Genomic DNA, 22,530 nt, shown 5'->3' on the forward strand with positions numbered 1-22,530 from the left:
ATCCATAGTACTAGCCATGCAATGATTCTGTACACTAAGAATCGGCTGCGAAGTCTGTTGAAACAGAAAGGCAAAATTCCACAAAAGGAATGTGTAATGCCAGGACTTTGCTTTACTTTGCTTGAAAACGTCAAGCTTTCTTTAAGGATGAGATGAGAAATGCTAATGTAGGAATGTTACAAATGGTTCTAATGAAAACAGGTTCTTCAAGATGACAAAAAGTCTGGATAAATTGAAGTCAATGAAAAACCACATTAAAGGGTAAACATACACTTCAATAGGACGTCAAGCCGAAATACTTAACCTATATGAAAGATTTTTAATAATTTTCGCATCTCAAATGTATGTTTACATATAAATCAACTCGCATCCTCTCATTCTGATACTAACGCAGATAACACCCAGTCGATCCTATTGTATTGACCAAATGTCATCATAGACAGACGGGAAGGCATGAGATAGGAACTTGTGAGCACTTAGTTATCTCACCTGTTGACAACCCGCGAGAATGAAATGTCTCTTACTATATCAAAACTGTGGCTCGAGTAGGAAGAAGGTAAACATGCTCCTGCGTCAAGAGTTTTTCTCTTCTATGCACGTTGATACCAAACATTCGAGAAAGCTTTAATTTCGAGTTGCTTTTTTGTTATCTCGTAATACTGAACATTTCTGATCAGAGCTAGCATCACTGGGAGTGCGATTCGGTACCCAAGAGTTGCTCAAAAAAGTCTAATTTCAATGTGTATCAAACAACTTATAGGAAAATAACTGGTTGAAACAGTTATTTTGAGTGATAGTTCCGCAGTGGCAAGCGCGTGTTGATTAGTGGAAAGTGTTATTTATTAAATAATGCTGATAGGGATGTCGTAATATCGATCGATTATTCGAGTAATAACCGATCGAAGCGTCATCTGTATACACCCAAAACCTCTATTTACGAACTAAATGGGGGTTCGTAAAAAGAGGTAGTTTACGTTGTTTGTGATTTGGTTCGTAAAAAAAGTTTACGAAATTTTAATTTACTTCGTAAAAAAAGTTTTGTGTAATGAATGTGGAAACCGCCCATCATATGGCTATTTTCGAAACGGAAGTGAAGAGTAAGTGCAAGAAAATGAAGTTTGCGCTCGTTTCAAAATCCAAGATGGTTTATTGATATGTTATTACTTAAAACTCCTTACAATTCGGGTATTTTCGGAACGGGATTGATAAGCAGATGTCGGAGAACAATGTTCTAGGTGGTTCTGAAATTCAAGATGGCGACTTCCGGTTTCTTGATATTCCTTGAAAACCCTCACAGTATGGGTATTTTCGAACAGGATTTGATGTGGTGCCATAAAAACGATGAAACCGGAAGTTGCCATCTTGAATTTCAGAACCACCTCAAACATCGTTTTTCGACATCTGCTTATCAATCCCGTTTCGAAAATACCTATATTGTAAGGGTTTGCTAGGAATATCAAGAAACCGGAAGTCGAATTTTAGAACCACCTAAAACATCATTTTCCGGAATCTATTCTTTAAACCCGTTCCAAAAATACCCATATTGTAGTGGTTTCCAAGGAATATAAATGAACCGGGAATCGATTTCGATGTATGCCAAAACCTCTTTTTACGAAGTAGGTTCGTAAAAAGAGTTACATAAAAAGAGGTAACGTATAAAAAGTGTTCGTAAACGGAGGTTTGGGTGTATCATTGTCGGTGTTATCCGGTTCAAGCATAACGAAAACAGATTGTTGTCGTTGTGCCAAGGCAGTGAAATCAGAAGAAGATTTAATAGAAAGTTTATATGGAATGTGTGACAATTTACAAGTCAGTCTTGTGATTCTGGCTGAAAAGCTTAAATTGGCGGCCACCATGTTTTGTTTACAGAAATGCGAATAGGAGAAACAGGATACTGGTGAGATCGTTCCTAAATTATATTTCATATGTTACTTATTTTCAATGCCACATTATATTTTCCCTTACTAAAAATCAGGTTTGACTAAACTCCGTCTATTATTCGGGGAACGTTTAATCTATGGAACTATTTTTCTTCGAGTTAAACGTTAAGTTTAAGATGCGCACGTGCAGATCTTTCTAGCGATCATGTTTAGCTAGGACGTATGGAAATATGCTTTGGACTGCGAGGACGATTTTATTATTTTGGTTAGGGAGTAGACATCAACATTAATTCGTATCGCGTAAGGCGTTGTTGATTGATGGTTATCGAGTGACATCTTGTCAAAATTGTCAATCTGTTTAATTAAAAAAAACAGAACGCAATAAAATACATGTATGAAATGTTTGCGAAACTCCCGACAGCCGGCTGTCCAGAATTTTTCGAGTTTCGGCAGAAATTTCTTATTTTACTAGGAAGCACATATTAATACAAAACACAATAAAATTGCAACGTATTCTCGGTAGCCGGCTACCCAGAGCTATAAGTAATACATGATAATATTATTCGAAAATTTACTAACAAACAACCCCTTCCAGTGGTGCATGTGGACATGTAGAACTAACAATCCTTCCTTCTCAAGTAGATCTCCATTTGGACGTGGCCGGCGACGGTATTGATCAGCATGTAGGGATCAATGCAGTTTACATAATGTGAAACTACGTGCTATTCTCAAGCAAGTTGTTTCAGAAAAAAACATTTTGCAAACTTAATTGGTTCTGATCAATAACGGAGTGGCAACACATGGGCAGTCTCTAATGCTAATCCTAATCTCGTAGAACTGGAAATTTCTGATCATATTTCCAATGGGATGGACCAACGTTGTTACGTTAAGTATTGTAAAAGGTATTGACGATCGAAAACTTAGCACACTTCTATAGAGTAAATTTAAAAAAGACGCCACATAGTGTAGTTAAACGTGTTCTCGCAAAAAAAATATTGATATATTGATAAATTTATGTTTTTTTTTCTGTGTGAGTCTGACTCTTACTATTTTCAATTTGAGTAATGTAACATCTTCAGATGTGAAATTCATTAGATTTTAGGTAAAAACTAAGTAACTTTAAATAATGCTACGATTTTTCGGGCTGCGAAAAACTTTAATTTATTAGAAGAACAGAGCACTAGAATCTATTATCCCCAAGGTCAATGTTTTATTCACCGGAAGAGCGTGCATTTATTCGTATTGCCAATCAGTTTGCAAAAAATCATTATGCGTCCAAATTTGATTTCCTAACTCAATGCACCCATCATTATTCCACTACGTAGCGTACCATGGCGACCTTTCGGTTGAATGAACTCAATATTCATAACGACATAATAATACATCATCAGTCGCTGTGATTGCACAGTCAGTGATGGATGTTCTGCCGGAAGCTTTGTCATCGGATCGGAATTTGAAAAATATGAATAAACTCTATTCATTTTCTTCTCGTCTCGATCAATCCGTGCCCTTCTTCATGCCGGCTGATAGCGACGAACATATTGTCCATTTACCAGTCTGTAACAGTTTCTTGGAAACCAACGCATCCTTTTCCGCTTTTCCGCTGCTGCTTAGAAAAAACTGAAAACATATGTGTGTGTGTGTGTGCGAGCAGATATGTGGGTGGACTGAAACAACCGCGGATGATTTAAAATAGCAGCTACTTCCTACGCAAAGAAACCCGACTGTGACTAACTGAAGAGAGTTTGTGAGCAAGTTTTAATTGGATGTTTAATCTCCGGGGACAGTTAACTGCAGCCCACAGTCATCGAAGGATTAAGTGAGAGAAAGGAAAGAAAAGTGCACTTTCTGTTTTTACCTTTCTCGGTTTTAAATTGAGATAAATGAATAGAAAGGTTTGAGGATTTTTCTGCTGAGATCAGACTTATCCTGAAAATCGTACCTTTTTGATGTAGAGTTTTCTGGATAAGTCTGATTTTAGCAAAAAAATAACTCTTTTGAACTTGATGAACACCGTAGCATGCTTTAGAAACTGTTTACTGTATCTAGGATCATCTGAATATGTTCGGAGCCTATGGAAATCCGTAGGAGATGTTCCAAGATTCAAGTACTACTTGGAATATTGTCCTGCACTGTGTTACACCAAGAACTACTTCAACTTATATTTATTTTTTGTTCGCTGTTACGCTTTTTTATAAGTTTTTTTTTTAACGCTTCGCTTTTAAAGTTACATATTGCTTTCTTGTCTATTTTGATCTGTTCCAAGAATAAGTCGTCCAAGAATTTCTGTGAAAACGGGTCATAAAATCTATGGGAGCAATCAACAAAGCAAAGTCCTGGCATTACATTCCTTTTGTAAAATTTGACCATTCCGTTTCAACAAACTTCGCAGTCGATTCTACGCGTACCATTGCAATGGCTAGTACTACGATCCTATTGACATTAAGAATCCTTACAAGTCGGGGCTCGAACATACGACAGATAATTTGTAAGCTTCATAGATTGAACCCGCTTACCCGGGAGAATCAACTGCTTATGTATAACTTTACATAGTCGTGGAACTACTTGTTGCTTATTTGTTCCACGCAGCTAGATCTTAAGGCCTCAACTCCAGGTAACTTTTTGGGTGAGCTGAGATATTCATATCAAGCTTATGAATTGCATGTGATAACACGAGTATGGGGCGTATACTAAAATCCCGTTTTTGTCATCGGATACGCCAGTGGATCTTGAGGGCTGCGGCCAGTAGGTTGCGTAAAACCAGTTTTGATATTTTTGGTTACAAGTTTGACTTCATCACATAAAATCCAATAAAGCTTCCGCTTGTTTGGCAGCCTTGCTAAGCCGATTTTATTTCTCTCTCATGTTTCATTACGTTACCGGGAAACAAGAGCAGAAAACAATGGCGCCGCCATTGAAATCGACTTACCCTCTCAAAAATAACATTCACTTCATTTTTATCGCGACAACATATATGTTTTTATGCACTAATCGCATCTAAATTAAATTATCTAGACTTTGTCAGGATAGATTTTTAATCCATGCTTTTGATGGCGAGATATTCAATGAACAAGTTGAAAGACGGCGTTTTCAGATATGCAATTTTTCCTTCAGAAAAAAGACTTTCCCGACCGCTAAAGTCAATGAATCATTCTGAAATATTCACAGAACAATCTAAACTAATTTTCTAAGAGATTGTCTGTTGGTTTTTTTATATTCATCACCGTTTCTTAAAATCAGATTTGAAGTGTGAAAATAGCCCTCTAAATCACCCTAAAATACACTGGCCTCAGCCCTTAATGTCTGCACTCCAGGTAGTTTTTGGATGAACCAGAACTTCTTCATAATTCATGACAATAATCCTATTACTTGAATGTAATACCACGAGTAGGAACCACAGACAAGAAATTCGTTGATGTCATCATTTATGTAAGTAGACCTTAAGGCATATGTTTCAAGGAGGCTTTGGAAGAGGAAGTACTTCTTCAGATCATACCGCAGTATGTCAATTTGCTGTATATATTGGGAATATAAATAAATTCAATCCATTTTATTTTTGGGGTCAAAAGTTCATTTCTTCAAAATAAAAAATATTTGAAGATTTGAAGAAGGTATTGTCCATCGCTAGTTACTACTTTTTCTCACTTCTCAGGCAATTTTCGAATTCCATCTCGAAAAAATCGCTATATTTATTTATTTATTTATTTATTTAAAGACTGCCTCAGAAAGTATGAACGCACTTTGATTTCGCTGTAAATAATTCACAAGTGTTAGATATTCAAATTTTATTCGATATACTGATAATATTAGACTACAACAACAGAATATTATTCTCAACATTTGCGACTTAGCCATTGTAGACTAGCTGGCGCACCTTCTTGCGAACGTTCCTCATTAAATTCCGTACAGACTTCTTGGCGACAATTTTTGACACTTTTTTCAATCTTTTTCGAACTGTTGAATGGTTTCGGCTGCCGAGACATATTTGCTAAGATGTGCCTCCGTTAATGCCCAAAATTCCTCAGTTGGTCGAAGCTGTGGGCAATTTGGTGGATTCGTGTTTTTTGGGACGAAAGTGACATTTTTGGTAGTATACCTTTCTACCGTTGATTTCGAGTAGTGGCAAGAAGCAAGATCTGGCCAGAAGACAACAATTAAAGGATCCTTGTGGCTTCGAATCATGGGTAGAAGTCGTTTTTGTAAACGTTCCTTGATGTATATTTCGCTGTTCATTGAAGGGTTTAGAAATCTTACCGCAGCTACAAATTGCTTGCCAGACCATAGCCTTCATACCAAATTTTTCGACTTCAATCGATGTCTCGGACTGGTTTTACACTAGCCCTTCTCGCACCTATAATATTGTGGTCCCGAAAAGGATTTGTAATCGAGTTTCACGTAGGTTTCGTCGTCCATGTGAGAGTTAGGGCACTAGGAGCGGAAAACTGCACGTTAGAGTTAGGTTAGTTAGGATCGAGTAAATACTCATACCACGTAACCATTTGAGACCACAAGCGAGTGTGGCTAGTAGCATAATCTAATGGGTTACTGTTCAAGATAATGCTTCTTGTTTTAGGAACACATGCAGTGGTTTAATGCACAGTAGTGCCTCTAGAGCAGCAGTAGGAGTTGTCGTGACTGTTCCTGTCATCGCCATTAGGACCATCCTTTGGAGATAATTTAGCTTTGACTGAACTGTCGCGACTTCTCCTTTCTGCCACCATACAACACATCCATATGCTAAAATTGGTCTAACAATAGTTGTGTAGATCTAATTAATGTATCTGGGTTTGAGTCCCCATGATTTTCCAAAAGCTCGTCTACATTGGCCGAAAGCCATGCAAGCTATTTTAATCCTGAAATCAATGTGAGCAGACCAATTCAGTTTTGAATCAAGAATAACTCCGACGTATTTAGCTTGATCAACAGTGACCTCTGAACCGAAGAACTGTAACTGTGATTATTCTACGATGAGTCAATAGCACCATTGATGGTTTGCCCGGATTTACAGATAATCCAACCTGACAACAATAATTGCTCAACACATCGCAGGGCTTGCTGCATAAAATCAAAGAGAGTGTTGATGCTTATACCGGTCAGCAATATATGATAATCATCGGCAAAACCATATATCGGAAATCCAAGGATATTAAGTTTCGTTAACAAACCATCAGCGACTAGGTCCATAAAAGTGGGGATAGTATACCACCTTGAGGACACCCACAGACACTCAGCTTTCTAATCTCTGCTTGCCGAAGCGATGAACAAAGAAGTCGATTGCTAAGCATTGCGTGTATCCAATTTGTGATACTTGAAGGTATGCCATGACCACGGGCTGCTTCCAGAATTGAATTGAAAGACACGTTATCAAAGGCACCTTCAATATCTAGGAAAACTCCCAAGCAAGATTGCTTTTGTGAGAAGGTTTTTTCAATGTTGTACACAACATCATGTAACAGGGTTGTAGTGGACTTTCCACGCTGGTAAGCATGTTGCCTTTCATGTAGCGGATGTACTACAAAACAAATATTCCTGATATAGTGATCGACTATGCGTTTCACTGTTTTGAGAAGAAATGACCTTAGACTGATAGGCCTGAAATTCATCGCTTCCTCATAAGTGTCGCGACCGCCTTTGGGAATAAATTTGACAATTATTTCCTGACAAGTTCTTGGAATATATCCTTTCGCAAGACTAAAAGTAAATATTTGCTTCAAAACATGATTGAAATGTTCATCCTGGAAAGTTAGTGTTAAAAAGATAGTGAAGTACATCACCTTCATCAGACAAGTGCTCACCATTTGAAGTTCTTAAGAAACTGAAATTAAAGTCCTTAGATTTCGAAAGTAACCTAATTAATCTGCAAGCCTCGTTGAGACTAGAGACATTTGTGCAAAGGCTTTTCCAACCACTTCGCTCAGACGATATAAGAGCATTTTTGTAAGCCCTTCGAGCCGACACGAATGCCCCGACCCACATCTGCGTCGGTGGTTCCAATCTCTTCTGCATAGTTTCCTTAGAACTGCTCGAGGTAGCTCTCAAATACATTATATGGCAGTATGTATACTATTTCACATGAACACTTGTCTATGACGAAGCTGTTGTCAAAGTGGATGTCGCGGTTGCCAAAAACGACGTGTCGACGATTCCTAGCGCTGCTTAGAACTGTTTTGCCGAAATAAAATAGGTTTTTTCATATTGATATGTGACAATGGACGAAACCTGGATCCATCACATCACTCCGAAATCGAAGTGGTTGACAACCGAGTGAACTGCATGCAGTGAGAACTATCCAAAGCGAACAAAAACGCAAACGTGCTTATGGTATTTTGTATGTTTACCTTTTTTATCTTTTATATAAATATAAAAAATAGGTATAGAATTCGCTCAAACTTTACAAAAATTTTCCGAAGCCCGGAGAGCCGAATGTCATATACCAATCGATTCGTCTCAACGAACTGAGAAAATGTCCGAGTGTGTGTGTGTGTGCGTTATCAAAAAAAGAGGTCGAGATATAAGAGATGGCTGGACCGATTTTTATCAAACTAGTCGCAAATGAAAGGTCTCACCGTCACCCTGAACGCTATTGAATGGTTTTGAGATAGGATGTTTACTTTTTGAGTTATACGATATTTTATACCAAAATTTTCAGTTCTTTTAGAGTATCTGTCCCCTTGAAAACAGAATATGTTTCTAGACTTAGATTCCGCACGGTAATACCTATCCAACAAGCCATAGATTGTTCAAATCCGATCATTTTTAACGGAGATATCGACATTTTGAATCGAATGTGAACTATATAGCTCCTCAGGTGAATTTAACTGACTTCGGTTAAATCGACTTTCGAATTCCGGTTCCAGTATCGAATCGTTTCCCAAAGCTCAATCGTTTTCTTGAAAGAAGGTCAAGTCGAATTTCAAAAACAAAAATTCAAATTAAAGGATTTCTGGTCCCATACAAAATAAATTAATTTAATCGGACTTTTACTTCCTATTCTGGAATTACAGGGTGATGAGTTATTAAAATTCAAATCGATATAGAAGATGATTATACCAAACAGCTTCAAAATTGGACTCGAAACTATTACAATTTATTCGTCATATTTTTTTCCATACGAATTTATTTGGGTTATGCTTAACGCTCGTATATTTTTTTTCACGAAAAACAGTACATTTAGCGTAGAAATCGAAAAAATACAGTACATCGGTTCTGGAAATAGTACATATTGCAGTACGCATTTTATTTTTTTTTTTACTTTTTTATTTATGACTTCTGGTCAGTCAGTAATTTTTACTTTTTTTTCTTTTTTTTCTGTTTTTTAACGATATCAAACTAACTGGAGATTATAAGAGGAGAAAGAATATGAAATCATAGAGCCATAGTACTCAAGGAAGAGCAAGGATGTGAAGAATAAAGTGCGGAAAAGTGAGACGTGACAAGGGTCATTTAAGTAAGCAGAAGGCTTCTCGTATCTCGTATCGTACCGGCCGGTTCGGACAGTAAATTGCAAATGACCTTTGCCTTTACTTTCTGACACATCAGAGACTCGGATAACTCGTATCGCTAAGATGCCTAAGTTCGACTCCTCTGGTAGAAGGTACAAGTTTAGATACGAGAAGCCTTCTGCTTACTTAAATGACCCTTGTCACGTCTCACTTTTCCGCACTTTATTCTTCGCATCCTTGCTCTTCCTTGAGTACTATGGCTCTATGATTTCATTGTCTTTCTCCTCTTATAATCTCCAGTTAGTTTGATATCGTTAAAAAACCGAAAAAAAGTAAGCATTTTATGTAACAATAGTTAATAAAAACGAAAGAAAATTAATATCAGAAGTCTTATTTCCATAATCTCAATAGTTTTTCTTTTTAATTCCCTTTTTAAAGGTATTTTTGAATTCGATATAAACAAAAAAAAATCCACGAATTAATCATCGCACTTTTTTGCACAAAAATTCAGTTATTTTTTTAAGAAACAGTTATACTTTTGACGATGATTTTATGAAATAATATGATGAAAAGAAGAGAAGGAGAGAAATTCATTTACTGTTTGCTTGTAGGGAAAACCGGGGTGAAAATGGCTATTTTTGATTGCATCTTAAAATGACTAGTTATTTTGGGGTTTTTTCTCAGCGCTTTATGTTGAACCGTTGGGTGGCGTTAGCAATTGCCTTTGAGTTAAGTGAATAAAGAACGTTTCACTCCTAATCTAATTCACGCTCTGGCTCAGGAAAACAGTTTACGCTTGTGAAAATGCTGGCCATTTTCGCCCCGGTCTCCCCTATTTATATTCGCTACGTGTTGTCACTGTTCTTTCTGACGTTTCGTATTGCGACGAATCGAAATTCGATGCGTTAAAGATTTAAAATTGTGTATTATTTTTTATAGGAAAAATACAATACATTTTAATGGGAAAATACAGTACAAATTTAGACACAGTACACATTAGGGTAAAAACAGTACGCAGTATTTGGGTCGAAAATACAGCACAATACTGTCAAATACAGTACGGTAACGAGCGTTAGTTATGCTGGTTCCTGAATACCGGCTCTGGAAGTACCCTAAATAACCCTAAACTCTAAAGTGGAACCTACTTGGACATATCATGGAATGTTGAATCGATTGTCACACTTTTAGATTCAAATTCGATCCGATTTGCAGTTTCGACATTACACAGAGTAATGAGTGATTAAAATCTCAAATTACCGCTTAAAAATAAACTCATGCAGAAAACACATACGGATTGAAAGAAAAGGTATCATCTCACTGCTAGGTGGATTAAGCACGTTTTTTCAACTGCCTTGAAAAGGAAATGATCGATGACAAACGACTCCAAATGAAGAAGAAAAATGTATTATTTCACCTAAACAATGCTCCGTGTTACAAGTCGCTCACTGCCATGGCTAAATTGCATGACTTGGGCTTTGCCTTGTTGCCGCACCCGCCATATTCACCGGATATGGCTCCAGCGGCAACTACCAGTTTGTAGGTCTCAACAAATGTTCCTATGAAAGAGATTATAACGAGGAAGTCATCACTGAAACAAACGCTCATTTCAAGACAAAAGATAAATCGTTAAACACGAAAAGTATTGAAATGTTAGAGAAGCACTGGACTGATTGCGATTGTGTTGATGAATTAAGTTAATTTTTTACCAAAACAAAATGGTTTTCTTGGTTCGTTCCGAGACTTATGGTTCCACGTGTTATAACAGAAACACACATTTTTTTTGCCAAAATTCGTTTTTATTATTCAACATAATTGCCTTCATTGCTTCTAAATTTTGTACCAGCGAGCATTCTCTTGAGGTCTGAGAACAGGAAAAAGTCACTGGGGGCCAAATCTGGAGAATACGGTGGATGAGGGAGCAATTCGAAGCCCAATCCGTTCAATTTCAGCATGGTTTTCATCGACTTGTGACACGGTGCATTGTGCTCACGCGGCACCCATTTTGCACAAAGCTTTCTCATATCCAAATATTCGTGAATAATATGTCCAACACGTTCCTTTGATATCTTTAGGGTGTCAGCTATCTCGATCAACTTCACTTTACGGTCATTGAACATCATTTTGTGGATTTTTTTCACGTTTTCATCGGTAACAGCCTCTTTTGGACGTCCACTGCGTTCATCGTCTTCGGTGCTCATATGACCAGTACGAAATTTTGCAAACCACTTACAAATTGTTGCTCCGCCCGGTGCAGAGTCTGAATAACACTCATCAAGCCATTTTTTGGTATCGGCGGCACTTTTTTTCATCAAAAAGTAGTGTTTCATCAACACACGAAATTCCTTTTTTTTCCATTTTTTTCACAATAACAAAAGTAGCTTCACTCAAAATGCAATATCTCATAAACTAATAATCAGACAGCTGTCAAATTTATACACGTATCTTTTGAAGGTTGGTACTAACTGAAAATGGTATGGATTCAATTCTAGTAGCGCCCTCTCATAGAAACGATACGAACTTTTCAGCCGATTTGTTAACTCTAGATATGACCACAAAAATCATGAGCAAGGATACGTGATTCAAAACAGACTTCTGCATCACGATTCACTGAAACTCTCCGATTCATGCGTCATGTGCTTCAGTGGCCGACTTTTTTGTCAGAATAAGCTCATTTAGAGCTCAGCTCATATTATAAAGCTAAACAGTTTCCACGTGCACTGCAATGAGCAAATTTTCTACACATCTTCGAGTACTTGCCACTGCAGAATTTCTGCATGCTTGACTGATAAGTGGCGCTTCAAAAACAAAACAAAATAAAAGAACTCCACCGGAGGCGAAGTCCGTTCTGTCAGCGTCAGCCGCAAATTGTTATCTCGTCATTATGGAAGCAATTTTCCCGCTTTGCACCCCGGGGCGAATAAACTGGATGCATTCAGTGGCATACACCGGTGAAGCTGCTGCTGCTCGATAAAATATCTCCATTCGGGTCACATAAGCATTTATATGAAATAGCTGTTGCGGATCATTGAATTCTATTTAGGGGGGCTGAAGAGTTCCACTTTGCTGTCCTGGGAGCGTAGGAGACTAGCGGGATCCAGAGGAAGACGATGCCGGTAGCGTGGGAGTCATATTAAGCCCTTGCCTTCACCGACGGTAGGTCCTTGCACGTGTTCACAGCAATTTCACATTTGCTCTGGCGCATCGTTCTTCGAAGATAAATGTCGTTTGCGTGAAAAAGCTAGAAAATGTGATGCTCTTTGTAAAACCTTCAATCAATTGTTGTGCGGAGAAATTGAAGCCGTACATCGTTTTGCTACTTCCAGAATACAATGGACACGGAATAAATCCATTCTAATATCAGCTATAATAGCTGCTATTGTACAATTTTCTTATACCTGATTTATATCTCTAAGTTTATCACATGTAGTAGAATTCATCGGTCAAGAAAGTTAAATCATCTTTCTTAGAGTTCCACCGGAAGGCGGACATTGATTGATGGGTCTATCTGAGTTCTATTATCAACCCCACACATAGATTCGGATCCAAAAGGACATGAGGTTGCATAAATTTTTTGAAGTTGGTTTTTTCATTATATCATCTCTTCATCTTCAATTAAAATGAGATGACTATTTTCCTAGATTTATGTTTTTTTCTGAGTTGTGTTAAACATTAAGAATATTTTGATTGGCAGACTAATAGATGTCGGTTTGAGTACCTGTGGTATGTTTTTCTTCATTTTTTTCCTGACTGTTTTCAAAAATTAATAACTTTTATAATCATCGAGCATCAAAAAGAAAACTTGTTGACGGACTTTTTCGAAATTTGTCCGTTTTCCGATATGTTTAACTACACTTCAATCTCGCAGTTTAATTTTAACGAGCATGAGAGATAAAACAGCTCGTTCATTTCTTCTTTAGTGTGAGACTGAACAGAACATTACGGCACAGTTTTTCACGCAATTAATTAGAAATAATAGCACCTGAACTGATTTATCGTTATTCAATTGGAAGTTGCACAGGAGAGTGAAATTTGCGAAATGGAGTAGCGATTCAAAAGATTTGTGATTTCGGCACCAAAAACCATCGTCCACTCAAAATTAGTGAAAAATATATCCAGCATTCTCCAATTGATCCTTGGCATTTGAGAAAAATTCTATCAATATTAATAAATGGTAGAGATTTTTTAAGTGGTTAATTTGAGGACCAACAAATCGATCCTAAAGAACTAGTTACAATATTTTAATACCTTGAAATAAGCAAATCGACTCTAAAATAATTGAGAAATCCGTGTGTTGAAATAAAAAATTTATTTATCTCGCCAGTGTGACAATTTAAACAAAGCTCTTGTACTATCATAAGTAGGTTTTTTTTTAATAACTATTTATTGGAATATGAGTTAAAATTAAATTATTAAGATTTTAATTGGGTGTTCAGCCACAAGTGGTGACTTTTCAGCCCTATTATATATATGATTTGGTTATTACCATGAGGACATCATTTGCTTCCGCAATTCTGTGATTTTTGTGTAGGGAAAAATCGAAACCTACTTGTATTGTGTAATGGCAAAATGGAACTTATATACTAATTTACTAACTAATACAGAGAGCGAATCGATTCAATTAAAGATTGCATCGATTTTTGTCGGAATTTGCTTATAATATTATGTGACATTACATCTAGTGGTTCTATATTTGTGAGTCTGTGTAACTCATTTGTACTAAACCAGGGAGGACGCTTCAAAATCATTTTCAGAATTTTATTCTGAATCCTTCGAAGCGTTTTCTTCCTGGTGGAACAACAACTTGACCAAATTGGTACTGCATAAAGCATGGCTGGTCTGAAAACTTGTTTATAAATTAATAATTTGTTTTTTAGACAGAGCTTAGAATTTCTGTTTATAAGAGGATATAAACATTTAATATATTTATTACACTTTGTCTGGATTCCTTGATTGTGATCCTTGATAAGTAGGTTTCTTACTGATTTGTACGATGGTCCGATGAAGTGCTCGATAAGTTTAAAAAAAAGAACAATTATAAAAAACCACAAGAATCAGCCCTATGGTGTTGTTCGTGCCATTGATGTGGAAAAAAGTTCAATCTCTTGAATCCGCAATTGCACGAGAGTCTGTTTAGATTGAACTTGATTAGAAACCAACACCGAACATCGTTTGTCTTGATTTGTATTATAGCCGACGAAATTATACCAATATCTCAAATGCATGCAATTATATCCTTGCACATACTTGCGATTTCGATATTTAAGCTTTTCTTCGCCAAGCTTGTATTCAAGTTTTAAATGAAAGCAGTTATTTTTATAGCGGTTAGTTTCTCTACCATTCTGCGATTTTCATCTAATATAAATTAGAAATTAATCTTAAGCACTCAAAATTTATTGTGAATTTCATGGAACATGGAATTTCATCCGAGCTTGCATGACACAAGATCATTGCATACCAATTAAAGCTTCAAACCGTTTTATGGCACATTTTGTCTTGCTGTCCAGCAACAACCTAGCTCTAGCATGCTACGCATAGGACTTAAACGTTAGCTATAATTTCGCTTCTATTTATAGATTCGCGTACTTCAAACAGCTTCGCTTTTGCATCGATTGACCAATCAGAGCGATGCTTTCCCTTTGATATATCGCTTACTCCTTCAAAACCATCGACTATGGCAGGGAAATCCGGTATGCCGGAGATTTTTAGCAGACAAAATAGGACACTGCTCGCTACTAATCAAAATTTCAATCGTATATAATTGAAAATACGTTGCTTGATACATTCAAATCAAAACTTAGAAATATTTCCCATCAGATGATGAAATAATATTAATAATTGATGCAAAATAGACTGAGCTATAAGTGTTTAAAACATGACCACATTTCTACGTGTATTTTTCCTTGAGTTTCTAATTTGCACCCCTATATATAAAATAAAGATGTGTTCCACATCAAAAGGATTGTTATCGAAAGTTATTTTATTATTTTTCAAAAAGAAGATCAATACCATGAAGTTGTTTTTCTCCATGAAGATCAATACACTTTTACAAGCAATCGAACAAATTCCGAATCACTTTTTCTAATTCAAAAAATGTATCTATAAAACATGCGTTTTGAACGCATCAATCGCTTTTTCAGTCATCGAAAAACGTTAAACACACAATCGTTCATGGGATTTGTGCCGAAGTGCACATGACTAATTCCGTTCCGTTTCGCCTTCGGCTTATCAATGCTTTAGCATTTTATGTTGAACTGCTAATGCCACCTCAGTGAAATACACAGTTTACCACATCCTACCCCATCAATTCGATATTTGAAATGGTCAAAAAACCATTTAGTTGACGCGATGTTGCGAGAGTAAGCATTGGTGAGTTTTAGGAAAATAATTGTTGTTTGACGATTCGTCGAAAAATTTTTGACTTCCGTGCTTCCTGTGCGAACATATTTCACCAAGTGAAGAAATTCAACAATTCGACTCAACGTTTTCATTCGGCACTTCAGTAAAGGCGTTGCATATCCGTGCGAAATAAAGTGTTACAAACGTAACGAAACGTAATATTGAATACTTGATTAGTTATAAGTTTGTTAATATGCCAATTTTTCAATTTGTTTATTTGTTTATTTGTTTATTTGTTTATTTGTTTATTTGTTTATTTGTTTATTTGTTTATTTGTTTATTTGTTTATTTGTTTATATGTTTATTTGTTTATTTGTTTATTTGTTTATTTGTTTATTTGTTTATTTGTTTATTTGTTTATTTGTTTATTTGTTTATTTGTTTATTTGTTTATTTGTTTATTTGTTTATTTGTTTATTTGTTTATTTGTTTATTTGTTTATTTGTTTATTTGTTTATTTGTTTATTTGTTTATTTGTTTATTTGTTTATTTGTTTATTTGTTTATTTGTTTATTTGTTTATTTGTTTATTTGTTTATTTGTTTATTTGTTTATTTGTTTATTTGTTTATTTGTTTATTTGTTTATTTGTTTATTTGTTTATTTGTTTATTTGTTTATTTGTTTATTTGTTTATTTGTTTATTTGTTTATTTGTTTATTTGTTTATTTGTTTATTTGTTTATTTGTTTATTTGTTTATTTGTTTATTTGTTTATTTGTTTATTTGTTTATTTGTTTATTTGTTTATTTGTTTATTTGTTTATTTGTTTATTTGTTTATTTGTTTATTTGTTTATTTGTTCATTTGTTTATTTGTTTATTTGTTTATTTGTTTATTTGTTTATTTGTTTATTTGTTTATTTGTTTATATGTTTATTTGTTTATTTGTTTATTTGTTTATTTGTTTATTTGTTTATTTGTTTATTTGTTTATTTGTTTATTTGTTTATTTGTTTATATGTTTATTTGTTTATTTGTTTATTTGTTTATTTGTTTATTTGTTTATTTGTTTATTTGTTTATTTGTTTATTTGTTTATTTGTTTATTTGTTTATTTGTTTATTTGTTTATTTGTTTATTTGTTTATTTGTTTATTTGTTTATTTGTTTATTTGTTTATTTGTTTATTTGTTTATTTGTTTATTTGTTTATTTGTTTATTTGTTTATTTGTTTATTTGTTTATTTGTTTATTTGTTTATTTGTTTATTTGTTTATTTGTTTATTTGTTTATTTGTTTATTTGTTTATTTGTTTATTTGTTTATTTGTTTATTTGTTTATTTGTTTATTTGTTTATTTGTTTATTTGTTTATTTGTTTATTTGTTTATTTGTTTATTTGTTTATTTGTTTATTTGTTTATTTGTTTATTTGTTTATTTGTTTATTTGTTTATTTGTTTATTTGTTTATTTGTTTATTTGTTTATTTGTTTATTTGTTTATTTGTTTATTTGTTTATTTGTTTATTTGTTTATTTGTTTATTTGTTTATTTGTTTATTTGTTTATTTGTTTATTTGTTTATTTGTTTATTTGTTTATCTGTTTATTTGTTTATTTGTTTATTTGTTTATTTGTTTATTTGTTTATTTGTTTATTTGTTTATTTGTTTATTTGTTTATTTGTTTATTTGTTTATTTGTTTATTTGTTTATTTGTTTATTTGTTTATTTGTTTATTTGTTTTTTGTTTTTTGTTTTTTGTTTATTTGTTTATTTGTTTATTTGTTTATTTGTTTATTTGTTTATTTGTTTATTTGTTTATTTGTTTATTTGTTTATTTGTTTATTTGTTTATTTGTTTATTTGTTTATTTGTTTATTTGTTTATTTGTTTATTTGTTTATTTGTTTATTTGTTTATTTGTTTATTTGTTTATTTGTTTATTTGTTTATTTGTTTATTTGTTTATTTGTTTATTTGTTTATTTGTTTATTTGTTTATTTGTTTATTTGTTTATTTGTTTATTTGTTTATTTGTTTATTTGTTTATTTGTTTATTTGTTTATTTGTTTATTTGTTTATTTGTTTATTTGTTTATTTGTTTATTTGTTTATTTGTTTATTTGTTTATTTGTTTATTTGTTTATTTGTTTATTTGTTTATTTGTTTATTTGTTTATTTGTTTATTTGTTTATTTGTTTATTTGTTTATTTGTTTATTTGTTTATTTGTTTATTTGTTTATTTGTTTATTTGTTTATTTGTTTATTTGTTTATTTGTTTATTTGTTTATTTGTTTATTTGTTTATTTGTTTATTTGTTTATTTGTTTATTTGTTTATTTGTTTATTTGTTTATTTGTTTATTTGTTTATTTGTTTATTTGTTTATTTGTTTATTTGTTTATTTGTTTATTTGTTTATTTGTTTATTTGTTTATTTGTTTATTTGTTTATTTGTTTATTTGTTTATTTGTTTATTTGTTTATTTGTTTATTTGTTTATTTGTTTATCTGTTTATTTGTTTATTTGTTTATTTGTTTATTTGTTTATTTGTTTATTTGTTTATTTGTTTATTTGTTTATTTGTTTATTTGTTTATTTGTTTATTTGTTTATTTGTTTATTTGTTTATTTGTTTATTTGTTTATTTGTTTATTTGTTTATTTGTTTATTTGTTTTTTGTTTTTTGTTTATTTGTTTATTTGTTTATTTGTTTATTTGTTTATTTGTTTATTTGTTTATTTGTTTATTTGTTTATTTGTTTATTTGTTTATTTGTTTATTTGTTTATTTGTTTATTTGTTTATTTGTTTATTTGTTTATTTGTTTATTTGTTTATTTGTTTATTTGTTTATTTGTTTATTTGTTTATTTGTTTATTTGTTTATTTGTTTATTTGTTTATTTGTTTATTTGTTTATTTGTTTATTTGTTTATTTGTTTATTTGTTTATTTGTTTATTTGTTTATCTGTTTATTTGTTTATTTGTTTATTTGTTTATTTGTTTATTTGTTTATTTGTTTATTTGTTTATTTGTTTATTTGTTTATTTGTTTATTTGTTTATTTGTTTATTTGTTTATTTGTTTATTTGTTTATTTGTTTATTTGTTTATTTGTTTATTTGTTTATTTGTTTATTTGTTTATTTGTTTATTTGTTTATTTGTTTATTTGTTTATTTGTTTATTTGTTTATTTGTTTATTTGTTTATTTGTTTATTTGTTTATTTGTTTATTTGTTTATTTGTTTATTTGTTTATTTGTTTATTTGTTTATTTGTTTATTTGTTTATTTGTTTATTTGTTTATTTGTTTATTTGTTTATTTGTTTATTTGTTTATTTGTTTATTTGTTTATTTGTTTATTTGTTTATTTGTTTATTTGTTTATTTGTTTATTTGTTTATTTGTTTATTTGTTTATTTGTTTATTTGTTTATTTGTTTATTTGTTTATTTGTTTATTTGTTTATTTGTTTATTTGTTTATTTGTTTATTTGTTTATTTGTTTATTTGTTTATTTGTTTATTTGTTTATTTGTTTATTTGTTTATTTGTTTATTTGTTTATTTGTTTATTTGTTTATTTGTTTATTTGTTTATTTGTTTATTTGTTTATTTGTTTATTTGTTTATTTGTTTATTTGTTTATTTGTTTATTTGTTTATTTGTTTATTTGTTTATTTGTTTATTTGTTTATTTGTTTATTTGTTTATTTGTTTATTTGTTTATTTGTTTATTTGTTTATTTGTTTATTTGTTTATTTGTTTATTTGTTTATTTGTTTATTTGTTTATTTGTTTATTTGTTTATTTGTTTATTTGTTTATTTGTTTATTTGTTTATTTGTTTATTTGTTTATTTGTTTATTTGTTTATTTGTTTATTTGTTTATTTGTTTATTTGTTTATTTGTTTATTTGTTTATTTGTTTATTTGTTTATTTGTTTATTTGTTTATTTGTTTATTTGTTTATTTGTTTATTTGTTTATTTGTTTATTTGTTTATTTGTTTATTTGTTTATTTGTTTATTTGTTTATTTGTTTATTTGTTTATTTGTTTATTTGTTTATTTGTTTATTTGTTTATTTGTTTATTTGTTTATTTGTTTTTTGTTTATTTGTTTATTTGTTTATTTGTTTATTTGTTTATTTGTTTATTTGTTTATTTGTTTATTTGTTTATTTGTTTATTTGTTTATTTGTTTATTTGTTTATTTGTTTATTTGTTTATTTGTTTATTTGTTTATTTGTTTATTTGTTTATTTGTTTATTTGTTTATTTGTTTATTTGTTTATTTGTTTATTTGTTTATTTGTTTATTTGTTTATTTGTTTATTTGTTTATTTGTTTATTTGTTTATTTGTTTATTTGTTTATTTGTTTATTTGTTTATTTGTTTATTTGTTTATTTGTTTATTTGTTTATTTGTTTATTTGTTTATTTGTTTATTTGTTTATTTGTTTATTTGTTTATTTGTTTATTTGTTTATTTGTTTATTTGTTTATTTGTTTATTTGTTTATTTGTTTATTTGTTTATTTGTTTATTTGTTTATTTGTTTATTTGTTTATTTGTTTATTTGTTTATTTGTTTATTTGTTTATTTGTTTATTTGTTTATTTGTTTATTTGTTTATTTGTTTATTTGTTTATTTGTTTATTTGTTTATTTGTTTATTTGTTTATTTGTTTATTTGTTTATTTGTTTATTTGTTTATTTGTTTATTTGTTTATTTGTTTATTTGTTTATTTGTTTATTTGTTTATTTGTTTATTTGTTTATTTGTTTATTTGTTTATTTGTTTATTTGTTTATTTGTTTATTTGTTTATTTGTTTATTTGTTTATTTGTTTATTTGTTTATTTGTTTATTTGTTTATTTGTTTATTTGTTTATTTGTTTATTTGTTTATTTGTTTATTTGTTTATTTGTTTATTTGTTTATTTGTTTATTTTTTTATTTGTTTATTTGTTTATTTGTTTATTTGTTTATTTGTTTATTTGTTTATTTGTTTATTTGTTTATTTGTTTATTTGTTTATTTGTTTATTTGTTCATTTGTTTCTTTGTTTATATTTTTCGACAACACTATATTGTTCTAACGATTCGTGATTCTATTAACAAAATGAAAAGTTGACATCATACGATTCTCACGATTCCCGCAAACCGATAATAATGTGAAATGCAAAATCACAACCCGTTAAACCAATTATTTAAATTGCTTCGTACTTGTTTTACCTCACTGCATAAATGAAATTTACAGTCTCGTTAACATCGAGTTTCGATGGAGTATAATTTCGACATGAATAATAACCAGTCAGAAACAAGAATAATAACCAATCAGAAACCAAATCCTCGATTAGTACGATAATTAAAAAGGTCATTTCTTAGTCAACCATGATACTGGGAACTATTTAATTCCGAGTCGTTTAATTTTTTAGTCAAAAGACAGAGTTTCGGTTGCAATATTTAACAAATGTTTTTTTCTTTTTCAAATTTTGTAGATTGAAAACGATATAATGGTCCGTCTGCAAACACAGGCTAAAGCCGCTCTGCGCCAAAAGGTGAAGAACGTTCTCGATTCGATGACGACGGCAGCTAGGGCAGCCCAATCCGAACTCATTACCCAAAAGGTACGGTCGATGAAACAAACAAAAATGCATCTCCGTTGCAGTAACTTTTCATTTATTATTTCTCAGATCTTACAGCTTCCACTTTTCGAGCGCAGTCAAAGGATCAGCATTTACTTGAGCACCGAGCGAGAGGTTTCCACCGTTTCGCTACTGAAAGAGCTGTTTCGACTCAACAAGGAGGTATAAGAGTAAATTGCACCACGTTTTGAATGAGTTGGAATTTTTCCCTACAAATAAAGGGAAATCTATTGATATAAGAACATGTAGCTTAAGCTGCAATAAGTCATAACCGATGCAAAGTTTTTGCACAGCATTCAAAGAGATTTAATTGGCATGACGTAACGATATTGTATTTTTCAATTTCAAACTTAATTAGAATTTCGTAGCATTTATCCTAAATTTACTTTGATGGAAACTGTTTATTCAAAGAAAAATTTTCAACAATGTAACTTTATCCAATCAGTATCCTTTTCGTTACGTGTTTAATGCTACTGAAAAAAAAACGAAAAACTTCTGTTCGAACGATTTTGTACTGTTTGATGTCCCTCCATCCGGCGATAAAAAGTTCAGTGGTGACCGTAAAATCATTCATCATTCCTGCAGCATCCTAAATTCCATACCATCCTTGCCACCGATGAAGACATTCTACCCGAACGTGAGAAGCATAATTATTTATGAGTTTATATCCCTAACCCACCGACCGACCGACCTACCAGGTTGGCATTCTTGATCCTTGAACCTTGGGCTGTACTACGAAAATGACTAACCGATTCCAGTGCCTCTGACGGCGACGGTCGTCGTCACTTTCGTTGACCTAGGCAACCGACAAACAGTCAATCGAATCCATTTTCTACCGCAGGTTTTTGTTCCGACCTACAACCGGACAGCAATGCGGATGGTGAAACTGAATGACATGGCCGACTACGACGGTCTGCCGAAAACCAGCTGGAATATCAAGCAGCCAAACTTCGATGATGTCACCCGGGAGGATTGTCTAGCAGCAACAGGTGAGAGACACACTATTCACAGGCAGGGGTTGCGGGCCGTGACATTCTTTACTCAGTTAGGTTATCTTTTGCAATAGTTTATTAGTTTGCTCAATGGATCGGAAGGAGAAGCATTCGGTTGCCGATCAATGGAAAAATGAGAAAAAATTTTATTAATATTTATGGAATCTGTGGTATTTTCGTCAAACATTTATATCAAAAAAGAGAACTCCAACGCCTGCTTGACTATGGCTGACCATGGAGTAACCATAATGCCCCTTGCGTATATGCAACCATCATTCTG

General features: G+C 31.8%; 1 protein-coding gene across 1 annotated transcript in view; it reads left to right on the forward strand.

Moving 5' to 3' along the window:
• The window catches only part of LOC131437869 (5-formyltetrahydrofolate cyclo-ligase), a 32,210-nt gene that overhangs the window by 5,812 nt on the left and 3,868 nt on the right, over positions 1-22,530 (forward strand). Inside the window, exons 2-4 of the mRNA XM_058607502.1 lie at positions 21,112-21,240; positions 21,307-21,420; positions 22,100-22,247. Coding sequence (XP_058463485.1) covers positions 21,127-21,240; positions 21,307-21,420; positions 22,100-22,247 — 376 coding nt within the window. The 5' untranslated portion in view covers positions 21,112-21,126. The remainder of the gene's footprint in view (positions 1-21,111; positions 21,241-21,306; positions 21,421-22,099; positions 22,248-22,530) is intronic.

This window comes from Malaya genurostris, chromosome 3 (genome assembly GCF_030247185.1).
Source record: "Malaya genurostris strain Urasoe2022 chromosome 3, Malgen_1.1, whole genome shotgun sequence".
Taxonomy (NCBI): domain Eukaryota; kingdom Metazoa; phylum Arthropoda; class Insecta; order Diptera; family Culicidae; genus Malaya; species Malaya genurostris.